This window comes from Triplophysa dalaica, chromosome 18 (genome assembly GCF_015846415.1).
Source record: "Triplophysa dalaica isolate WHDGS20190420 chromosome 18, ASM1584641v1, whole genome shotgun sequence".
In the NCBI taxonomy this organism is placed as follows: Eukaryota; Metazoa; Chordata; class Actinopteri; order Cypriniformes; family Nemacheilidae; genus Triplophysa; species Triplophysa dalaica.
Genome location: NC_079559.1, coordinates 8,380,972 through 8,399,599, shown reverse-complemented (window position 1 = coordinate 8,399,599; position 18,628 = coordinate 8,380,972). Strand labels below are relative to the sequence as shown.

Below are 18,628 nucleotides of genomic sequence, written 5' to 3'. Positions count from 1 at the left end.
ATTGCTTTTACAATGAGATCAATCTTATAGGACAAGATACTTTTATTTTGTATTAAACCATTGCCTTAAATTGTGTAATGTATTAGTTTTTGGTGCAAAATAAATTGACTAATAGAGAACTTAGATAACTTAAATCTTATGTAACATCAGAACATTTGTGTCAATCAGTTTATCTGTTTGAAGTCTCAGGAGATGGTTCTCAAGCCAGTTTCCTGTTAGCGGTGCAATTCTTGATAGATTGAATAGCTTAACATGTTACTGCTGATCTTTGGAGAGGCAATTCACAAAGACGGTTTGGGGCTGAAATCAGAGTGACTTTTTTCTTTGCCGTGTGAATGTGTGTGTTTCTCTCTCACACACACACGTCTCCATCTACACACCTTCATTTCTCACTTTCTCTGTGAGCCCCACTGGATGATTACATTCTTTCAGCCCTCTCCGCTCTTCAGGTTGCCATGGAAACGATAAACAGGGATTCAGGGACACATGTAGAGGCCGTATTTGATTTGTCCTTGCGTGTGGGAATAGAGACTTCTTTTGGACTCGTGATGTAGAAGAAAAGGGATGCATTGATGAAATAATAAAAACTTGCTTTTATATTGATAGCTGAATAGAGTACTAGATGTTCAGGGCTTTTATGTGAGTAAGTCCCATTGTTTTTATTCTTTTAAAAAGGTATCAAACTTCTTTTTATGTCAAATACATCAACACAAGACAGCAAAATGCACTCAGCACAAGATTTTATTGCATCCCGAAGGTGACAATGTGTCTAAAGCTAAAATCATGGCTTTTGAGAAAGACAGGAAGTGTGTGCAGGAGGGTAATGGAAAGGGGGATGGTTTGAGTGAAACGTGGGGTTTGTTTGTGACAAATTGAGGAAGTGGAACACGTACACGTGGGTGGGGGTGGATGTTTGTCTAAACGGCACTGGCTACAAGATTAGCCCACATGCCATCGTGAGGGTTTGATCTGAACAGATGGATGGCACAGGGAGAGCAGTGCATTGTGGGTGTTTTTAGGGAGGGGCTGAGATGTGAAAATATAAAGATAAATAAAGTAGAGATGCAGAATTTTACAGCTGTGAACTTTCTTACAGTTTCATCGTCATGACAACAGCAGAGGTATAGAGGTGTGTTCACGCCTATAGTGCAGGTGACAGCTAGGGTCACGACGGGATTCGCTAGGCTTGGACCAGCTCTTATTGCAGCGAGTACACACATACAGTATACTCACAATGATTGTTTTTTATTATGATTACTATGACTTTACTTTGAGTTGTATTGTTTTTATAATGATGTATTGATGTTTTAATCAACTAATCCTTCCAAGACCCATCTGAATTGTTACATTAAGACATAGTTACTTGTGTTTATAATATTGTTTCCTTGTTATTATTTTTCTGATGTGGGGGCATTTGGTCAACAGTTTATATAAATGCATGTTTATGCGAATCAACGGGTGAGCTTTATTAGCCAGATAATTAATAGAATTATAAAAAAGGAAAAGGGCAGAGCTTGCCAAAATTGTGTCATCATTAATTCTCCCTTATTTCTTTTAAAACCTGCATATGACTCTTTTGTTCCACAGAAAAATTAAGATATTTTGAGAAATGTTGGTGTTTTTTTGTTACCGAAATATCTATATGTATTTTCTATAAAAAAAAAATTGTTCTGTAGAAGAAAGTAAGTCATACAGGTTTGGAATAACATTACATATCTTGTCTAGTTTCCTGTTTTCTCCAAATTCTCAGTGTACATTTTGCATGTTCTTTCAACGCTTCGTATGTTGTACATCTTTTGGGCTTTGGCTCCAACAGGGTTAAAAATAGCTTCCCTTATAGTCACTCATTATTTAAGCGTCTCCACCTTCTTTTTCTTTACACCCCTCTCCTCCCATCCTTCACCAATGTGGAGTTTGCTCAGAAAGGATTAGACTGGGATAGAGCACAGTATATGATCATAATGGGCTGCTAAAATGTAAGCAGGTTAAAAAGCAAGATTTGTTTATTTACATCCTCCGGATATCACCACGATTAACTAAACAGGTAATACAGGTTTGATAGTTCGACTGTGTGTTCATGGACATGGGAGAGTCCAGTGATGTCTAGGTAATAGTGGAGTGGATGTGCTTCATTTTGTGCACAGAGTATCCTGAGCTCTCTGACTTCCTCCTCCCTAACCCCCCCTCCCTCTCACATACAGGATGAGAGTTCGGTAAGCAGTGAGGATTTGGACATGGCTGAGCCCGCGTGGGTCTCTACTGAGCGTGCTCCAGCTGCAGAGCCTAGCAGCCCTGCCGCCCCATACACAGAGAGGATGCCAACACCCCCGCAGGCCAACATTAAAGAAGAGGAAGGTATGATCTCACCCTTTTATCACACACTCACTCTCTCTGTGGATATACTGTTTATTTCTTTAAGATAACAGCTACTGTAAACCAATGTTTGTCGGTGTTGATTAGCGTAGACTAAGAGTCTGATAAGTGTCCTGTAATGCTGATGTTGAGGAGGTGCGTAAAGGCCCATTATAGCTCTTCCTGCAGCACTCGAGCATCTCTCTTCCATTACGCTCTGGACAGATGCAGGTTAAATGGATATCTGGGGAAATATTTGAAAATCGTCTGTGAAGTAGTACAGCGTATGTGGAGAAAAGTTTGTGTTGTTGTAAAACCAGCGGGTTGCATGATCGTCATCATTATCAATGTTAATAGTATTTTCGCATGTAACCAAGAGCAAATGTACAAGTTATAATCTATTGATAGACAACAATCGATAAACATCCTATGTTAACACATATCATAACATGTGTAAACAACTGCATGGATCACTGTTGTTGACTTTGCTTCCTTTTTAAATCCAACACACTTGCTTAAGATCTCACTTCCCGTGTTGTCTCTCATTCAGATAAGTGCAAGGGGGCTGAGGTGGCGAATGGGGCAGGGGGAGGGGATGTGATGTTTTTAAAATGGCTGCTGGGACGGTCGAGAGTCTTGTGGGTGGTAGAGAGGGAGGAAGCAGCTTGGATCGCCTTCTTTGTGGGTTAATCCTGTGTAATCTCGCTGAGAGGGGGCTGCGGGGAATGACTAGGCCACACACACAGACGCGTGTAGTGTACACTTTCCCCATCATAAGGAGAGAGAAAGTGACAGCGCTCATGCTCAGTGCACCTTACCCTTGACGGATAGCTTTGGAGGCCCCTGTGAGAATTATACCAATGAGTGGTGGTAGTGTTTTAGGAATGATGGTCAAATTTGTATATAAGTTCAACTCCTCTGCTTGTTATAGTAAATGTTCTGGTGTTAGGATGTTCATCTGATCACGGCCTCAAACATCACACATTTCATTTATATCACACATATAAATGATCGAATGGTCTAATATATATCATGGAAGTGTATAAATCAATAATCATTAAATGAGAGCTGTCAAACGATTAATCGCATGTATGTCTGTGTACTGTGCATTTTAATTTTGTATTTACAAACACATACTGTACATGTATATATTTAAGAAAAAAATATAAAAAATAAATAAACATTTATAAATTAATTTCAGTTATTGGTAAATGTAAATAAATCCACCTAAATATTTCCCAAATACATAATGTATGTGTATGTTTTTGTGTGTATACACAGTACATAGACATATATTATGTAATACAAACTTTTATTCTGGATGCACTAAACAAGATGCTATGAATGCATGCTATTTATTGAAAGAATGTTTAGTTTTGCTGTAAAACACAACAGTATCACTGATTATGAAAATGAATAGAAAAATCTAAACCACATCCATCCCAGTATTGAAACTGTTGAAGTCATTGTCTGATCATCTCCAAGTGGCCTTTCTGAGTCCTAGGCGTTATAGGGTCTATTCATATTTTTCATTTTTTCTGCTTCCGTTCCCCTATTTGAGCACAAAAAGGATCTTTCTTTTTCAACATGATCTTTCCCCCTTCCCCCTCATACTCTCATCCACTCTAGCAGAGCCCCACACCCATCTCATTCCCCCTCATCCCATCTCTCACTCTGTCTCTCCCTCTTCACCTCTGCCTCCCTCCACTGGTTTGACAGTTGGCCCCAATGTTGGTCCCCTGGCCATGCAGAACCAAGCACACACGCACGCATACCTTCATGCTAAAAAACAGCCTAAAAGTGGAGCAGCCTCCCCTTCTCCCAGTGAAACAGAAACGGACTCACATGCACTTACAGTGCAGTGACTTTATAAAGTCTTTATTTTCTCTCTCTTTTAAGATGACTCCTCTTCAGAGAATGGCAGCACAGCTAACGGTCTCCCTGCACTGACTCCGCCTGGCAGTGCTGCCATGGCGACCGGAGGAGTTCCTGCATCCGAGGGGACGGTTCCATACGGGGAGGTGAATGGAAACGGAGCTGCAGCACCGCTGGACTTCAGCAACACTTCATCGTCCTCTTCCTCACATGAGGGACAGCAGCCCGTCAATCTGAGTGACAGACTGTTGCCGGGGGTGACGCTCGGATCCTTCCCACCTGACCTCAACAGAAAATTCCCCGTCAAAACTGAGTACGGTAGCAAGGTATGTGCAATTTTTCGAAACGTTTAGTAATAGTACCTTTACATATATTTCAAATAATAATCAGCATAACATAACAGTGTTTAGATTGTACAGATCCATGATGATTATTTTGTCTTTCCGTTGGCTTTCAACAGTCCCCTCAGTACAGCTCAGGAAGCTATGACTCCGTAAAGACAGAACTGAGCATGTGTGCGGAGGACATGACCCCGAGTCGCTCTCAGGTCATTGACGATGATGATGATGATCACGATGACCATGACGACAGTGACAAGATTAATGATGCAGAGGGTCTTGACCCTGAAAGGCTCAAAGCTTTTAACGTGAGATTGACTCCTTTAATGACAATTATATCTTCTTTGCAATTGAACTCTACTGGTGATCTATTACAGCCGTCATTTTTCCTGACCTCATTGATTTCTCTTTTTGCAGATGTTCGTGCGGTTGTTTGTGGATGAGAATTTGGACCGAATGGTTCCCATCTCAAAGCAGCCCAAAGAGAAGATCCAGGCCATCATTGAGTCCTGTAGCCGACAGTTCCCAGAGTTCCAAGAACGTGCACGCAAACGTATCCGAACCTACCTCAAATCTTGTCGCCGCATGAAGAAGGTTGGCTTTGAGGTAGGGAAACATGATTTTTGATCTGCATATGCACAAACAAACAAAACACAGACACACTTTTGCTCTAGTTCTCTGTGCTGTGACAGAATTAGAAAGTAATGTGCAATTAAGCCATACATTTTAAGAATGGACAAATTTTTTAGCCCGTAATTAAAGTTAAATTTAAATAGCACACGTGTGCCCTCTAGTGGCTGAAGGGGTCACTGTAATGTTGTGATTCTAATGGAAGTACTAATAGCACAGTACTTCACAAATTAACAACCCTTATTCAGTTCATTAGCAAATAAGTACTTGAACTGTCAGTTTGACATCCAAAATGTTAAAGATATGACAGGCAGTTTCTGCCAATCTCTATGTAATATTATATATCTATATAATAATAATCTTGAGTGCCTATACAGTAGTGTTGCATACATTGTGTCTTCGAAGAGTATTTAGTTTGATCAAATATATAAAAGAGAGATACAGCTGTACGATTATTTCGGAAAAACACGAGCTGCTAGCACATCCTCACGTGTTTTGTACATTATGCACGTACACACCGATAGCCAACAGAACACAGACGTTTGACTTAGTTTGACTTACCGCTTGCAGTTCATCTCTGGCATCTTTTAGGGGCCGCGGCATCTATCAGTTTCAAATGAATCCAGATTTATATCAACCATTTATATAAGATCCATCACTGAAATGGTGTGAACGGTTGGCTGAATGGTTGGCTCGTGGGCCGGCTCTTTCTTGTGCCTTGCATGCTTTTCCGGAGGAATGGCCAATAAAAGGAATAGGATCCCTGTGACGACACGGGGATCCGGAATTATAAAAAAACTTTCCGGAACAAGTTGGAGTGATGGGGGAGTGTATCAAGTACAGAAATTATACATCATACGTCCAACTCGTTTTCCAACAAGTTGAACATGTTAAGCATGAGAAGCCAGCAGTTAAATGAGGTAAAGAAGCATGATACCGGATCTTAAAGCGGGCGTAACACACAGGGTTTCTGCCAATCTCATATTAATCTTGAGTACCTATAGAGTAGCATTAAATACTTTGTTACTTCTAAGAGTATTTAGTTTGATCACATTTATAGAAGATAGATACAGCTTTACGATTGTTTCCAAAAACATACGGAGTGTGCGGGGGGAGGGGCAGGCTGAACCAAAGCACGTGCACCCATCAGTTTCAGGTTGACCATGATTAGCATATGAAGACAGCACGTTTAACATTGTAAAGAAGTGAGAATGCATGAGACATCATTGCAGGGCCGGTTTAAAAAAAACGATTGAGAACCACTGCTCTTAAATAATAGATTTTTCAACAAATTTTCAGCCTTCACTCAACGCTGTAGACAGCTATTTTTCGAAAAACACGATTTTGAAAAAACATTAAACAGGGAGACACAAGGCTGTACCGTTATATTGCCATTGCTCAAAACCTTAAGACTTAAATTCTTATTTGAATGCATTTAATATAATTACATAATAACAGCAATTGTATTTGTGTTAGTATAGTATAGGTCAAAACAGAATTTGTAAAGAATGGGCACTATCTGCTGTTTTAAGGTAATGGCACTTTTTTCCTTTTCTTTCACGATGTCAGACACGGCCCACGCCCCCTCACCTCACCTCCGCCATGGCTGAGAACATCCTTGCAGCCGCATGTGAAAGTGAAACACGTAATGCAGCTAAGAGGATGCGCCTTGACATCTACCAGGCCCATGTAAGTCTGTGTGTGTGCTATGGGAATATTGCCCTCTTTTAGTATTATTGGCTCTGGATCCTGTGCCTATGATTAAAATCAAATCAGTTCATTAGTCTCTTCAAAGCAATTTAATGTTGATTTGTGTGTCGTTTTTGTGCCATACTGTTATTTTCTTCCCATCGGTCCACTCAACTGCTCACTCCTCAGGATGAGAACGTTTCATCAGACAAATCCAGCTCCAGAGATCCGGCTGCCCTGGCAAACTCAGGCTTCTCACTGGCTGCTTCGGCCTACTCCCAAGACCAACTCTACACCAATGGTGGACTTAACTACAGTTTCCGTGGATACGGGACACTTGGCAACAGCCTCCAAAACAACGGTACACAACAAACCAATGGTGAGTTGAAGCAAGAATCTATTTGAATCTCACAGGTCACTTGCTTTAAAACTTTAGGTTGTTGTTTCTTCATTGTTGTACTCTATTCTGTAGATCTACTATCTACATTGACTTGTAGATTAATAAATGTTTTTTGTTCTCTTAGGTCCTACCGATCTCAGCATGAAATCTTTGGCATCCAACAGCACTTCCTCCTCCAGTTCAAACAGTCATGGTCAGGGCGGAGGAGGCGGGGGAGCATCCGCCCAGCTCAGCCCGCCTGAAGTCACGGCTGTTCGGCAACTTATCGCAGGTTACCGCGAGTCCGCAGCGTTCCTGCTTCGCTCGGCAGATGAACTGGAGAACCTCATACTGCAGCAGAACTGAGAACTGCACATGGTCTGGTGCTGCCCGTCTCTCTCTCATACACACATCAATGCACACACACACACACACACACAGAACATACATGCAATGACAAGAAAGATACATGTAGCTATGTGCACTTACACACATACAGTACAAACACCTAAAACCCATATAGGTGGAGTTGTGGGGGGCGTGGCAGACTCATTTTATGTTCATAATTATAACATTTCATCTATTGCCATTGCCCCTCTCTGCCCAAACTCTGCCTATGCTAAAAGCCTCCTCTTTTTTCACTCATGGCCCATCAGAGGTTTATGTTCAAAATAGTGTCTTTATAAAATTTCCTTATATCTTGAGACCTTTCTGAAGGGCTGAGATGACTTGTTGAGCATTGTTTTTTGATCAGAGAATGCAACACAAAGGAAGACATGTCTTGCGCAGAGCACAATCCTGCAGTTAGTGCGTAAAGCCTGTTGGACAGTCAACCACAGCGAGCCGCAACCTTTCATCTTCAACATTCTCTGTACTACAAACCCGTGATGTCATCTCATGCCTAAAAGTTCTTTGCAACCAAGTTACATCATATCAAATTTATGATCTCCTCTATGTCTTATTGAACTACAAAACTTTCTTCGACCAATGAGCCAAAACTAACACACCTCAGAAATTTTAGTTTTTCTGTTATTATAAAGATAACCATGCTGCAACTTTGATCCATATTTAGCCATTTAGAAACAGAACAGATCCAAGAGAGAGGTTTTTTTTCAAGATCTCTTCAATCTGTTTGATGTTAATGAGGTTTGGGGAGAAGGTGCAATGTAGATGATAATCGTTATAATGTGTTACTATCTGAAAATGTATCATTTTCAATTATAAACACATTAAATGTTGTTTGTACATATATAAATATATATTCCTTACCCATATATACGAATTTCCATTCAAGCTTACACATGCACATTCTAAAGTCTACTTAAAAAACAATGATTGGTTATAGCTAAAGGTGATGAAATTCTATTGGTTGGGAACGGTGCACCGTCATACATTATGCAAATGAAGCTGTGCTGAGAGGAACGCTTCAAACCCTTTCCTACAAGCTCTATTGCCTTGGCAACCCTCCATGCTCAGCACATCAATGCACTGTAGGAAAATGTTTCACAGACAGAGGAACACATGCGTGACATCAACATCCAAAATGGAAGGACTTGTTGACATAAATTAGAAGGAAAAAAACAGAAAAATATGGACCAAGGACTGCATTTCTCATGATGCACTGCATTGCAAATACATTTAGGTTGTGAATGCTGCTCTTCTTTTCTAACCTCATGACTGAGACACTTTCATCTTCACGGGGACAAATGCATACAGAGGGACATCTGCACACATACTGTACTGAATACGCATAGTTTGGGAGGAAGAAACAAATTATTGACAGGAAGGATGATGTCATCATGTCCTTTCTGTCAAGACAGCTATGTTGAAGTGGCATATTTTTGGCAGTGGTCGGGGGACTGGGATAGGATCACCCACATAAAGCTTGCGAGCTTGCATTTCGTTCTGCCTGCCATTTTTCACGTTCACAAACGCCATCTTTAAAAAACTGTATTACAAAAAAGCAAAAGACAATCCTGAAGAATTATGACTTGATCCCTCGTAAAACTGCATAACGTTGTATGAGATCTCACTCCGACTCTCTAGCCTTTAGCAGAGTGACAGGGCCTTCAAGTGTTAACTCTTGTAGCCATAGCTTGAACCGTGTCCTTGCTCTGCAACATTTTTCTGCGGAATAGCATTTTTTCTTTTGAGCTGTAAAACATTTCATTTTTTGGATTGCCAGTATATTTCTGCTGTCTTACATTGCATTTGTTGTTACTGTTTGTTCTTTTTTATTTGTTTATTTAATTTGAGCAACACCGAAGAGGATCAGCGTTGCGAGTCTCAACATTCCAAATGAAAACCGCGAATCTCAGATTGGTCTCTGAGCGGCTGAATTTGACATCCAAATGGAGAGAAAAGAAGCTCTAAGTTGCCTCACACAACTTGGTTTTGATACGTGGCTATGGAGCCTTTTATTACCTCTAACTTAGATACCTTGATGAAAATATCAAATGATATGTGCAGGATCATTGGGAATTTATATTCAGATGTTAAACTTTATAAATTATTCAGATTGGTGAAAAACATGGTAGCACTTTACAATCCGCAAAGGAAAACGTACACAGAAGGAGTCAAATGAGACGGAGCCTTAAAACCATCTACATGATTCTAAATTATAAAATGCAGCTAATCGTTCTCAAGCCATAATCTCCTGTCTTCATTTCTTCTGTGACGTGATTATTTGCTGAAATGTTCAAGTGGATATTTAATATTTAAGAAGAAAATAGTAAACAGATCTTATGTTTTTATTTAAGTTATTTATCACATCCCCCTTTTATGCCACAGATTAAAAAATGTGAGCTTTTAAGACATAGTGTCTGAATACTCGCCATCAAGCAAAATACTTCAGGGCTTATTCTAAAGTAAACGTTTTTGCAGGAAAACAAAGAGTTTGAAAGTACAAAGATTGTACTAGGCCGTGAATCGATTCTACCTTTTTGTTTCTAAATGACATACGTGTATTAAGATAGTTTTTACATTTCATTAAAGAGCGTAGACCATTAGAGCTCTGATATCTGAGGTTGGTGAACACAACACATTCAAGAGAAAAAGGAAAAACTGAAAACAAAGGAAATGCTACAACCTTTTATTTTTCTATTCGATGCAGCCAAAAATCTGCATTCAGATGTGGTAACAACCATTGCCTGTGATATATTTTAATTTTGTGGTGCTTTGTAACATTATTATTATGGTATTTTCTTTGTTTTTACTCCTGTACTTACTAGAAACTGTAGGCAGAGGCTCAGTTTCTCTTTGTATACCAATGTGAAGCTTTGTATGATTTCTTTCTCGTTCTTGACTCAGTGGAAGTGTGTGATGTTTACATGTACAGAATTTACGATTTTCTTTCTTGCTGCATTTTTTGTTGTTGTTGTTGTTGTTGGTTCTGTTTGTCCTGGTAAAGCCCCCGCCTCTTGTCTTGTTTGACGTGATTTTTACTTTAGCTAGGGTCAGATCTGAAAGGAGGGTGACCTTTAGGGAAAATCTTAACTGAAACCACAGTAAAGGCCTTTGCACACTTTTGTATTGGATTGCAGTCACACTTTCACAAAAGACATGTGATTTTTTATTTCTATCTTATGTCATTGCTTTAATCAATGCAAATGTGTTTTTATTTGTTTATCAGGTTAAATACATTGCCTATACCTTGAATGTTTTTCCATATCCAAGGCAAACCATCTTCTGTGTAAGGGCCTTTAAATGTGATTGCCACTATTGATGGTAGATGCTGAAGAAGAAAGAGAGAGGAGGGACTTCTCATCAGCACAAAGTGCACCACAAATTCTCTTCCCCACAAATGTGGGATTAAAAAGCCCCATATAAGAATTCCCTTTTGTTTTTTATGCAGTCTCTGCTTTTGTAGAAACAGCGAAAATCCTCTTGATGTGATGTCATTTTTTATTGGGAATATAAAGGGGCATTTTGTTTTGGGATGGGGGTTCTTAAACAGATCCCACCCAACGCATGTTGAAATGTAATCTTTGGCCTCAGAGAGTCGGAAAGCCATTCCTCTTACACCTCTTACGTATGTTTGGGGGACACGCAAACCTCAGGAACCCTTGGATCTGCGTTACCTTTTTTAACCAGATTTGTACGTCTTTGCTGACGAGTCGTCCCTCTCTCCAATATCAACCCAGTTATATTGGATTTGCTATGTATGTGTTTTTTTGTTTGTTCATTTTATATATATTTATTGTGATTTAAAAGTGAATCTTCTCCAGTAAATGTGGCTGAATATTTGAAATCTTTAGAAAAGTGTTGATAAACATAAATATATATATATAAATGTGTGTGAAACGACTACAATATGGAGAATATTGCAGGTAAAAATCATTTTTGTTTGTTTAATGTACACAAAGAAAAAAGCACAGGTGGGTGATTTTCCTGCCTTTTACATATCACTTTGCAGAAAGACTCGTTCGAAGACATTTTAAAATGTTCGGTGTGGTGTCATCGCTGTGAGATGAGAAAGCACCTGCTACCCGAGTTGGTCTTTCCTCCAGAGCTGTCTGAATAAAATCTGTGAACTGAAATCATACTGAAGTCCGAGTTTCTTTCACCATCACAGTATTATTGTTGTTGAGCTGCTAAGAAATCAGGTGGAGTGTGGAATTTGCCCACATGAAAAATTATTTTGGATATTGAATATCTCACTTTTTATTGCAGACTAGAGAACAATTTTAACATAGAGAGACATTGAAAATATGTATCTGAAGGAGATCTAGTTATGTCTGTTGTTTTAGTAACAACATTTTCAGAAATCATTTTTCCCTTGAACAGCAATATTATGCGGAGAACTCACACTATATGATGCAGTAAAACTCACACTAAATTTCATACAAATTGAGTAAAATCAAGGCCTCATTCTCAAAAGGGGCTTGCTTCATACCACAAAACAGTTAAAACATATTTATAAGTTATATACAGAACGAAGAGTTTGTTTCCAAAATGAAATAAACAAATCTAAAATCCTGTTTTTTTCATTATGTAATCATGTTTTTATTGTGTTATTGTGTTTATAGTAGCTGTTTTTTCAGTTATTATGGCTTAAACAAAACTAACTGCAGTTTGATTATTATTAATTGGAATGAACAGTAAAAAACTGGGTTATCAGAGTTGTCTCATTTTGGAAATAAACACTTCATATATATATATATATATATTACGGTAAAGCTATAAGGTAAAGACAAGTTTTTTTCCTGAATATCCAAGAAGTTCTGGTTATAATCAGTTATAAATTCTACTTATAATCTTCTATTTTAAATTTGAATCAAACCAAAAACATATCCAGTTATACAATGCTGAAACATCAGTTATTTTTGCTGCTGTGCTTATTTTTCTGATGTTTGATCGCATAAAATTGATGATATTTCATGACGTCCCCCAAAACCTGTGACCATGCATAGCCACGGCCCCCAATTTGAGAACCACCGGGTTAATGCCCCAGTAGAAGTATTTCTAAAGCTAGAATTGTTGTTCTCCATAGCCTGTTTTTATTCATTATTCATTTTTATAAATATTTTACATTTAGGACATAATTACATTACTTCCAATCCTCATTAGAAAAAACACCTTGTAAAGGTTAAATGTTAACAGTAACTGCTCAAATTTGCTTATCAAAACGTAAATACAGACATTTCATTATTCAAGTTTGTTATTTGGCTAGTCAGTGACAAATATGGTTAAATATTTGTTTTCCTTTTATTATGACATACAGGTGTTTTAATAAATTTGTTATGCACTGTATATATATGGACACACTTGTACATTTTCATTCATGTCTTGTCACACCATAGTTTAGTAATAAAATGTAACATTTTTCATAGATGCACACCGCTTTACTACTAGGATTTAAATGTTAAAAACAGTGCGTATATCTCTCCAAAATACATTAGGCTATAGACGGTCTCAAAACCTAGTGTGCTGCCTACCTAGACGGCATTATCGTTCTGAAAATCTGCTGTTGTGAAACGCTGCCTCTGCTCCACCCTGTTCTGGCACTGTTTCCTTTCAATGTATGTTTGTCACTCATTCGTCTAAATGAAATGTACGGGAACGGGTGCTGTTTGTGCCTAAATTTGCAGGCGCTGTGTGACATATTCAATCGGAAGGCTGATAAAGAAAATATCACAGAACCGCAAAAGAATGACAAACCCCCGACGGATAACGACTATGAGTCCATTGAGGCAACTCAGGAGTGCTACGACGAGGAAGAGATCTACAAGGCCATATGGCCCTTCCAGGCTCGAGCGGAGGAGGAACTGTCCTTCCAGGAGGGAGAGATGTTCCACATCTGCGAGCGCTCGGGTGCTTGGTGGAAAGTCGTTAAACTCAACGAAGACGGAACCGTGAAAGCCGAAGGATACGTTCCTCACAACTACCTGGCGAGAAGTGAGACGGTGAAAGAGCAACCGTGAGTAGATGCGGTGTTACGAATCTTACCTGTGCGCAACATCATAACTGCGCGCGTAAACTTTTCCTAACCTGGGACCACATTTCGCTTGTTTATTACCCTAATGAAAATGAACCATTGGAAAGCAACACATGAATTCCAATGGATTCAATAGTTATAATGTGAATTGTTTTATAGTATGTATAACTCTTTAATATTGTGTTTTAGCTGGTATTTTGGGACGCTGAACCGCTTTGAGACCCAGAATTTGCTTTTGGCTCCAGGTAATGGAATAGGTGCTTTCCTGGTGAGACACAGTGAGAAAGACAAAATAGGATGTGTATTATCTGGTAAGTCAGAACGATTGTAGTGTGCTAAGATTTGTGCTTTTTCTGATTTTATACTTACCATTGTTGATATTTATCATACAAATAAAAAGGGGCAATATGAATCTAATAGTGAAATGTGATTAATGTGAGTAATTTATCCAAAAAGCTCTTGTGTTGACATCAAGTGCATGACAAAGATATCTTAACAAACCTTTCATGCATCTGTCGTGTCTCATTCCGTCAGTGGTTGTCAGTGACAGGGAAGTGAAACACATTAGGGTTCATAAAAATGATGAAGGGAATTTCTATTTGGATCAAAGTCGAATGTTTCCGAGCGTGGAGAAGCTGGTGGACCACTACAGCAAGCATTCAGTGGATCATGCCTTCCATCTGAAAGAGCCCTGCATAAAGGTATGTGAGATTCATATGCTCAGAAAGGAAAAAACAATAATGAGGTGCATTGTGTATGTGTGCATCGCTGTATTGACCCCTGAACTCTCTGTAAGTCGCTTTGGATAAAAGCGTCTGCTGAATGACTAAATATAAATGTGTAAGGTCGAGATTCTTATACAAGTGCTGTCTCAGAGAATTGAGATACTTGGAAGAACCACCTCAAGAAAGCATTTGTGATATGAGGAACGAGACTTGAATTAATTATAAATCGGTTTCCGCAAATTGCTTAAAAATGAACTCGACTGACAAGTATAACTTCACACATGAGGAATTTGTTCTGGTGCACAGAGAATATAAGCCACAACACAAACAATAAACATTGTATTAAATATATATATATATATATCTGTGTGTGTGTACACATATGCAGCTGTCCTTTTTTTCTTGTATTTCCTCGTCCTGAGTTTCTCTCTGTTTTATGCCATCAGCCTGAGCCAGAACCACAAGATCTTTCCCACGAAACGGTAGATGACTGGGAATTACCAAAGGACGAGTTTACTCTGGAAGAGCAGCTTGGTAAAGGATTCTTTGCTGATGTTTACCGTGGAAATTGGAAAGGCATTGTCAATGTGGCCATTAAGATCCTGAAGAAAAATGGTAGGCTAGCTGGATGTATTTTGGTCATTTGTTTTATGACCTTTAATTTAATTGATTTTAATTTTTCGCTTTGTGCATACAATAGATTATGCATACATTAAAGGAAAAGAAGGTGCACTTTATTCACAGTGGGAAATGTACAGATACATATACAGTAGCACTGGCTTACATTGAGAAGAAGTAAAACTATAAAATCACTTCAATAATTTTTGTTTAGATAAATCTCTCACTTTGAAATAAGATGATTCATAATCTCAGTGTTACGGACCATTTCCCGTTTGAAGTATTTACATATTTTTTTGTTCCTGTTAGTGCTTGGGAATGTGAGAAATGCTGTGTTTCTTGTTCTGCGACATAGAGCTGAAGGACTGAGAGCGCAGGTTCTTGTTTCATCTGATCTGATCTACTGTTTTTCATCTCCTCTAGAGTGCATGACTCAGAAGGAATTCCGAATGGAGACTGAAATCTTAAAAAAACTCAGGCACAGACATCTGATCACACTGTTCGCTGTTTGTACAAGCTCCGCCCCTTTCTACATCATAACGGAGCTTATGGAAAAAGGCAACCTGCTCAATTTTCTAAGAGGTCTTCTACCTTTCAATTAACTATTAAAAAATGTCGATTTTGCCAATTATACACATTAAAACTGTTAAGAGTGTTTTGTTTAAGAAAATCCATATTTAAACGCACATAACCTAAGCATTACTTTTATTTTTTAATGCATACAGAACAGGAAGGGAGAGACCTTGAGCCCCAGACACTGACAGAAATGGCGAGTCAGGTGGCTGATGGGATGGCGTTCCTTGAGGAACAAAACAGTATCCACAGAGACCTGGCAGCCCGAAATGTTTTAGTGGGTCAGAACTACATTTGTAAAGTGGCTGACTTTGGGTTAGCACGAATCATCAAGGTAAGGTTCACAGTACCTTCTAACTGATTAAATCATTTATTAATAGCAAAATTCATATAATTCACCTGTACAATTTTATGTGATAATTGTTGATCGCCTCTTGTTTTACAGGAGCCGATTTACACATCCGAGGATAAGAAAATACCATATAAATGGTGTGCACCTGAAACTATCAGCCATGGAAGATTCTCCAACAAATCTGATGTCTGGTCGTTTGGAATCCTTCTTTATGAAATGTTCTCATATGGTGGCATTCCATATCCAGGTATGTACTTCACGCATGTTTAAATTGCTTGTGTATAGTGAATATACTGTTTATTGATAAATGGGTCAGGAGAAGGTGTACCCACTGTCTGTGTGCGTTTCCACAGGTTACACAAACTGCCAGGTATTTAATCTGATCGGCTCGGGGTACAGAATGCCTGCACCTGATAAGTGCCCCTCACACATTTACGACATAATGCTGATGTGTTGGAAGATTTCAGCAGATGAAAGGCCAGATTTCAGTTATGTGAAAGACCTTCTCATGAACAACTGCACAGGACACTTAAAATGGACATGCAATGACATGTCAGATCCAGCGGGGGACAGTAGTTATACAGAGGATTGCAATTCTATTGAAATGTGCTGAGGATAGTTTACACTTCTGCATTTGGTTTATCCAAAGCAGCTCAAGGAGTTTTGTTTCAGGTACATTTTATGTGTTCGTTCGGAGTGAATTGAGCTCGGTAGATCCAAGTTGTCGACACTTTATTTTACAGTATCAAGATGTTTATTTTGTTGTATGCTTATTTTCAAATGTTTTGTAATATTATATGCATTTACTTTGATAAATCCAAAGCACAAATTAAAACAGATGATAGCAGTCAATGCTTATAAAAGTAAATTTTTATCACTATCACAATGTTTCTTGAACTTCCAGATAGGAATACAGTTACATTTCTCAACGAATAAGATGTAAATGCTTTGTTTTACTTTAAAGATGTATGTTCAGTTCAAAATTGGTGACTAGTCACTTGTTGCAGATACATTTTTCATTTGGCTCAGCTGAGGTTTCATAAATGTATTACTTGTGACAACAGTCTTGTCAATAAGCTTTGTAAAATGGACAAAAGGTAAACTGCCCAGTTGAAAAATGTGGATGTGCTAGAAACATTTTGAGGAAGAAAGGGCTGAAACTATTCTACAATGTTAACATAAACCAAATCATGAGATCTATTCTTCATATTTGAAGAGATTATTTGCAAAAGCAGAAAAATCTGTTTTTAAAAAAGTTCAAAAATCAAGTTGGGTTGTTTTGATTAAGTAATCATAACTTAAAGAATACAGCCGACTAACACAATCAAAAACATGATAAGAATAAAAGATAAACTAAAAAGAAACAAAAATTATTAAGGTGATCCTCACAAATCATAATAATAACTACTCTGTATTCCGCTCTGTAATATATTAGAGAAGTAAAACATTATTCCTGAACATAGTGTGTCAGGGCATGGTGTTTTTATCACCAGGGCAGTAGGTTTTACAATCTCTTGCTTCAGTAGTTCTTGCAATCTTGTAACATGTCGTCCTTCCAACTTGGCCTTCCAACACACATCTTCACATATATACCCACTACCATTGCAAGAAATCAATATGACTTGCACATCCCATACACAGCGTCCATGATGTGGGTGTGTGGTGAGCAGAAATAGAGTCAAGAACACTCTGGACTTGCTAGGCCAGATCTCATTGGAAAATATACAAGTTGTCCATGATGGGTGAACCATCATGGTCTCTTCTGCAAGTTGATTGGCTGGAATTACATCCCAGCAGGAATTTTGGCTTCTCTTGTCCTCTGCAAACTGACACCGGATGATTCAAACCAAAGAAGAGCCAAATGTGATTTGCTATTATGGGCTAGACCTCATCCCGCTCTTGTGTGTGACCTCTTTCTGTTTCTTTGCTTTTAAATAACGCATGTGCTTTTATTAATTTATCTGGACTCGTTTTAAAGTAAGGTGCCATTAGTTTATGCATTAGTTGATGATGAACTTATATGTTTTTATAGTCATTATTTATCTTTGTTAATGTTAGTTAATGCAAACAGAATTGTTTTTATATTATTTCTAATTGAAGAGTTTATTTGCAAAAATGGAGAACTGTTTTTAGAAAGTTTCAAAAATCATGTTTTTATTGTGTAAGTTTGCTGTATTATTACTTAGTCAAAACAACCCAGCTGCATTTTGATTGATTCTTGAAATGCACAATAAAAAACATGATCTTTGAAAATTCTGTTGTTTCAAATTAACTATTCAGTTAGACTGACCTTACCTGATCCCATATTTTAACATGTTTATTCAGTGTACAATTTGAAATTGAATTGGTCGATGTGAATGTAAAGGTTTTCAAACCTAAAGTCTCAATCACTGCTGGTGAACATCTCACTCAGAACAAAAATAAAAAGAATGACTCGGAACAATTCCAAGAACATGTGAATGACTTTTGTACAGAGTAACCCTGTAGTCCAGGACAGACTGGAGCTCTGGTTCACCAAGATGGTACTTCCGGTCTGGTTCACAGAAAAGAGTTTCTGGGAGATTTCATAGTCCAAAACAACAGACTGAGGCAGGTGCCAGTTTTAGCATGTGTCTCTTTTTAGAATCAACTTGTGAGGGAAGTCTATGACCCCAAAATATC

At 38.4% G+C, this 18,628-nt stretch overlaps 2 protein-coding genes across 2 annotated transcripts in view; both read left to right on the top strand.

The window, feature by feature from the left end:
• Positions 1-11,795, top strand: part of nol4la (nucleolar protein 4-like a) — a 31,675-nt gene extending 19,880 nt beyond the window's left edge. The window contains exons 5-11 of the mRNA XM_056773265.1: positions 2,202-2,355; positions 4,252-4,553; positions 4,688-4,873; positions 4,983-5,171; positions 6,765-6,884; positions 7,074-7,263; positions 7,409-11,795. Coding sequence (XP_056629243.1) covers positions 2,202-2,355; positions 4,252-4,553; positions 4,688-4,873; positions 4,983-5,171; positions 6,765-6,884; positions 7,074-7,263; positions 7,409-7,629 — 1,362 coding nt within the window. The 3' untranslated portion in view covers positions 7,630-11,795. The remainder of the gene's footprint in view (positions 1-2,201; positions 2,356-4,251; positions 4,554-4,687; positions 4,874-4,982; positions 5,172-6,764; positions 6,885-7,073; positions 7,264-7,408) is intronic.
• Positions 11,796-13,251: 1,456 nt separating this feature from the next.
• Positions 13,252-18,372, top strand: ptk6a (PTK6 protein tyrosine kinase 6a). Its single transcript, XM_056773305.1, has 8 exons — positions 13,252-13,681; positions 13,889-14,010; positions 14,234-14,400; positions 14,871-15,039; positions 15,466-15,624; positions 15,768-15,949; positions 16,061-16,214; positions 16,321-18,372. Exons 1-8 carry the CDS (start codon positions 13,314-13,316, stop codon positions 16,578-16,580), a joined length of 1,581 nt encoding a protein of 526 aa, XP_056629283.1. The 5' UTR covers positions 13,252-13,313; the 3' UTR covers positions 16,581-18,372.
• Positions 18,373-18,628: the final 256 nt, after the last annotated feature.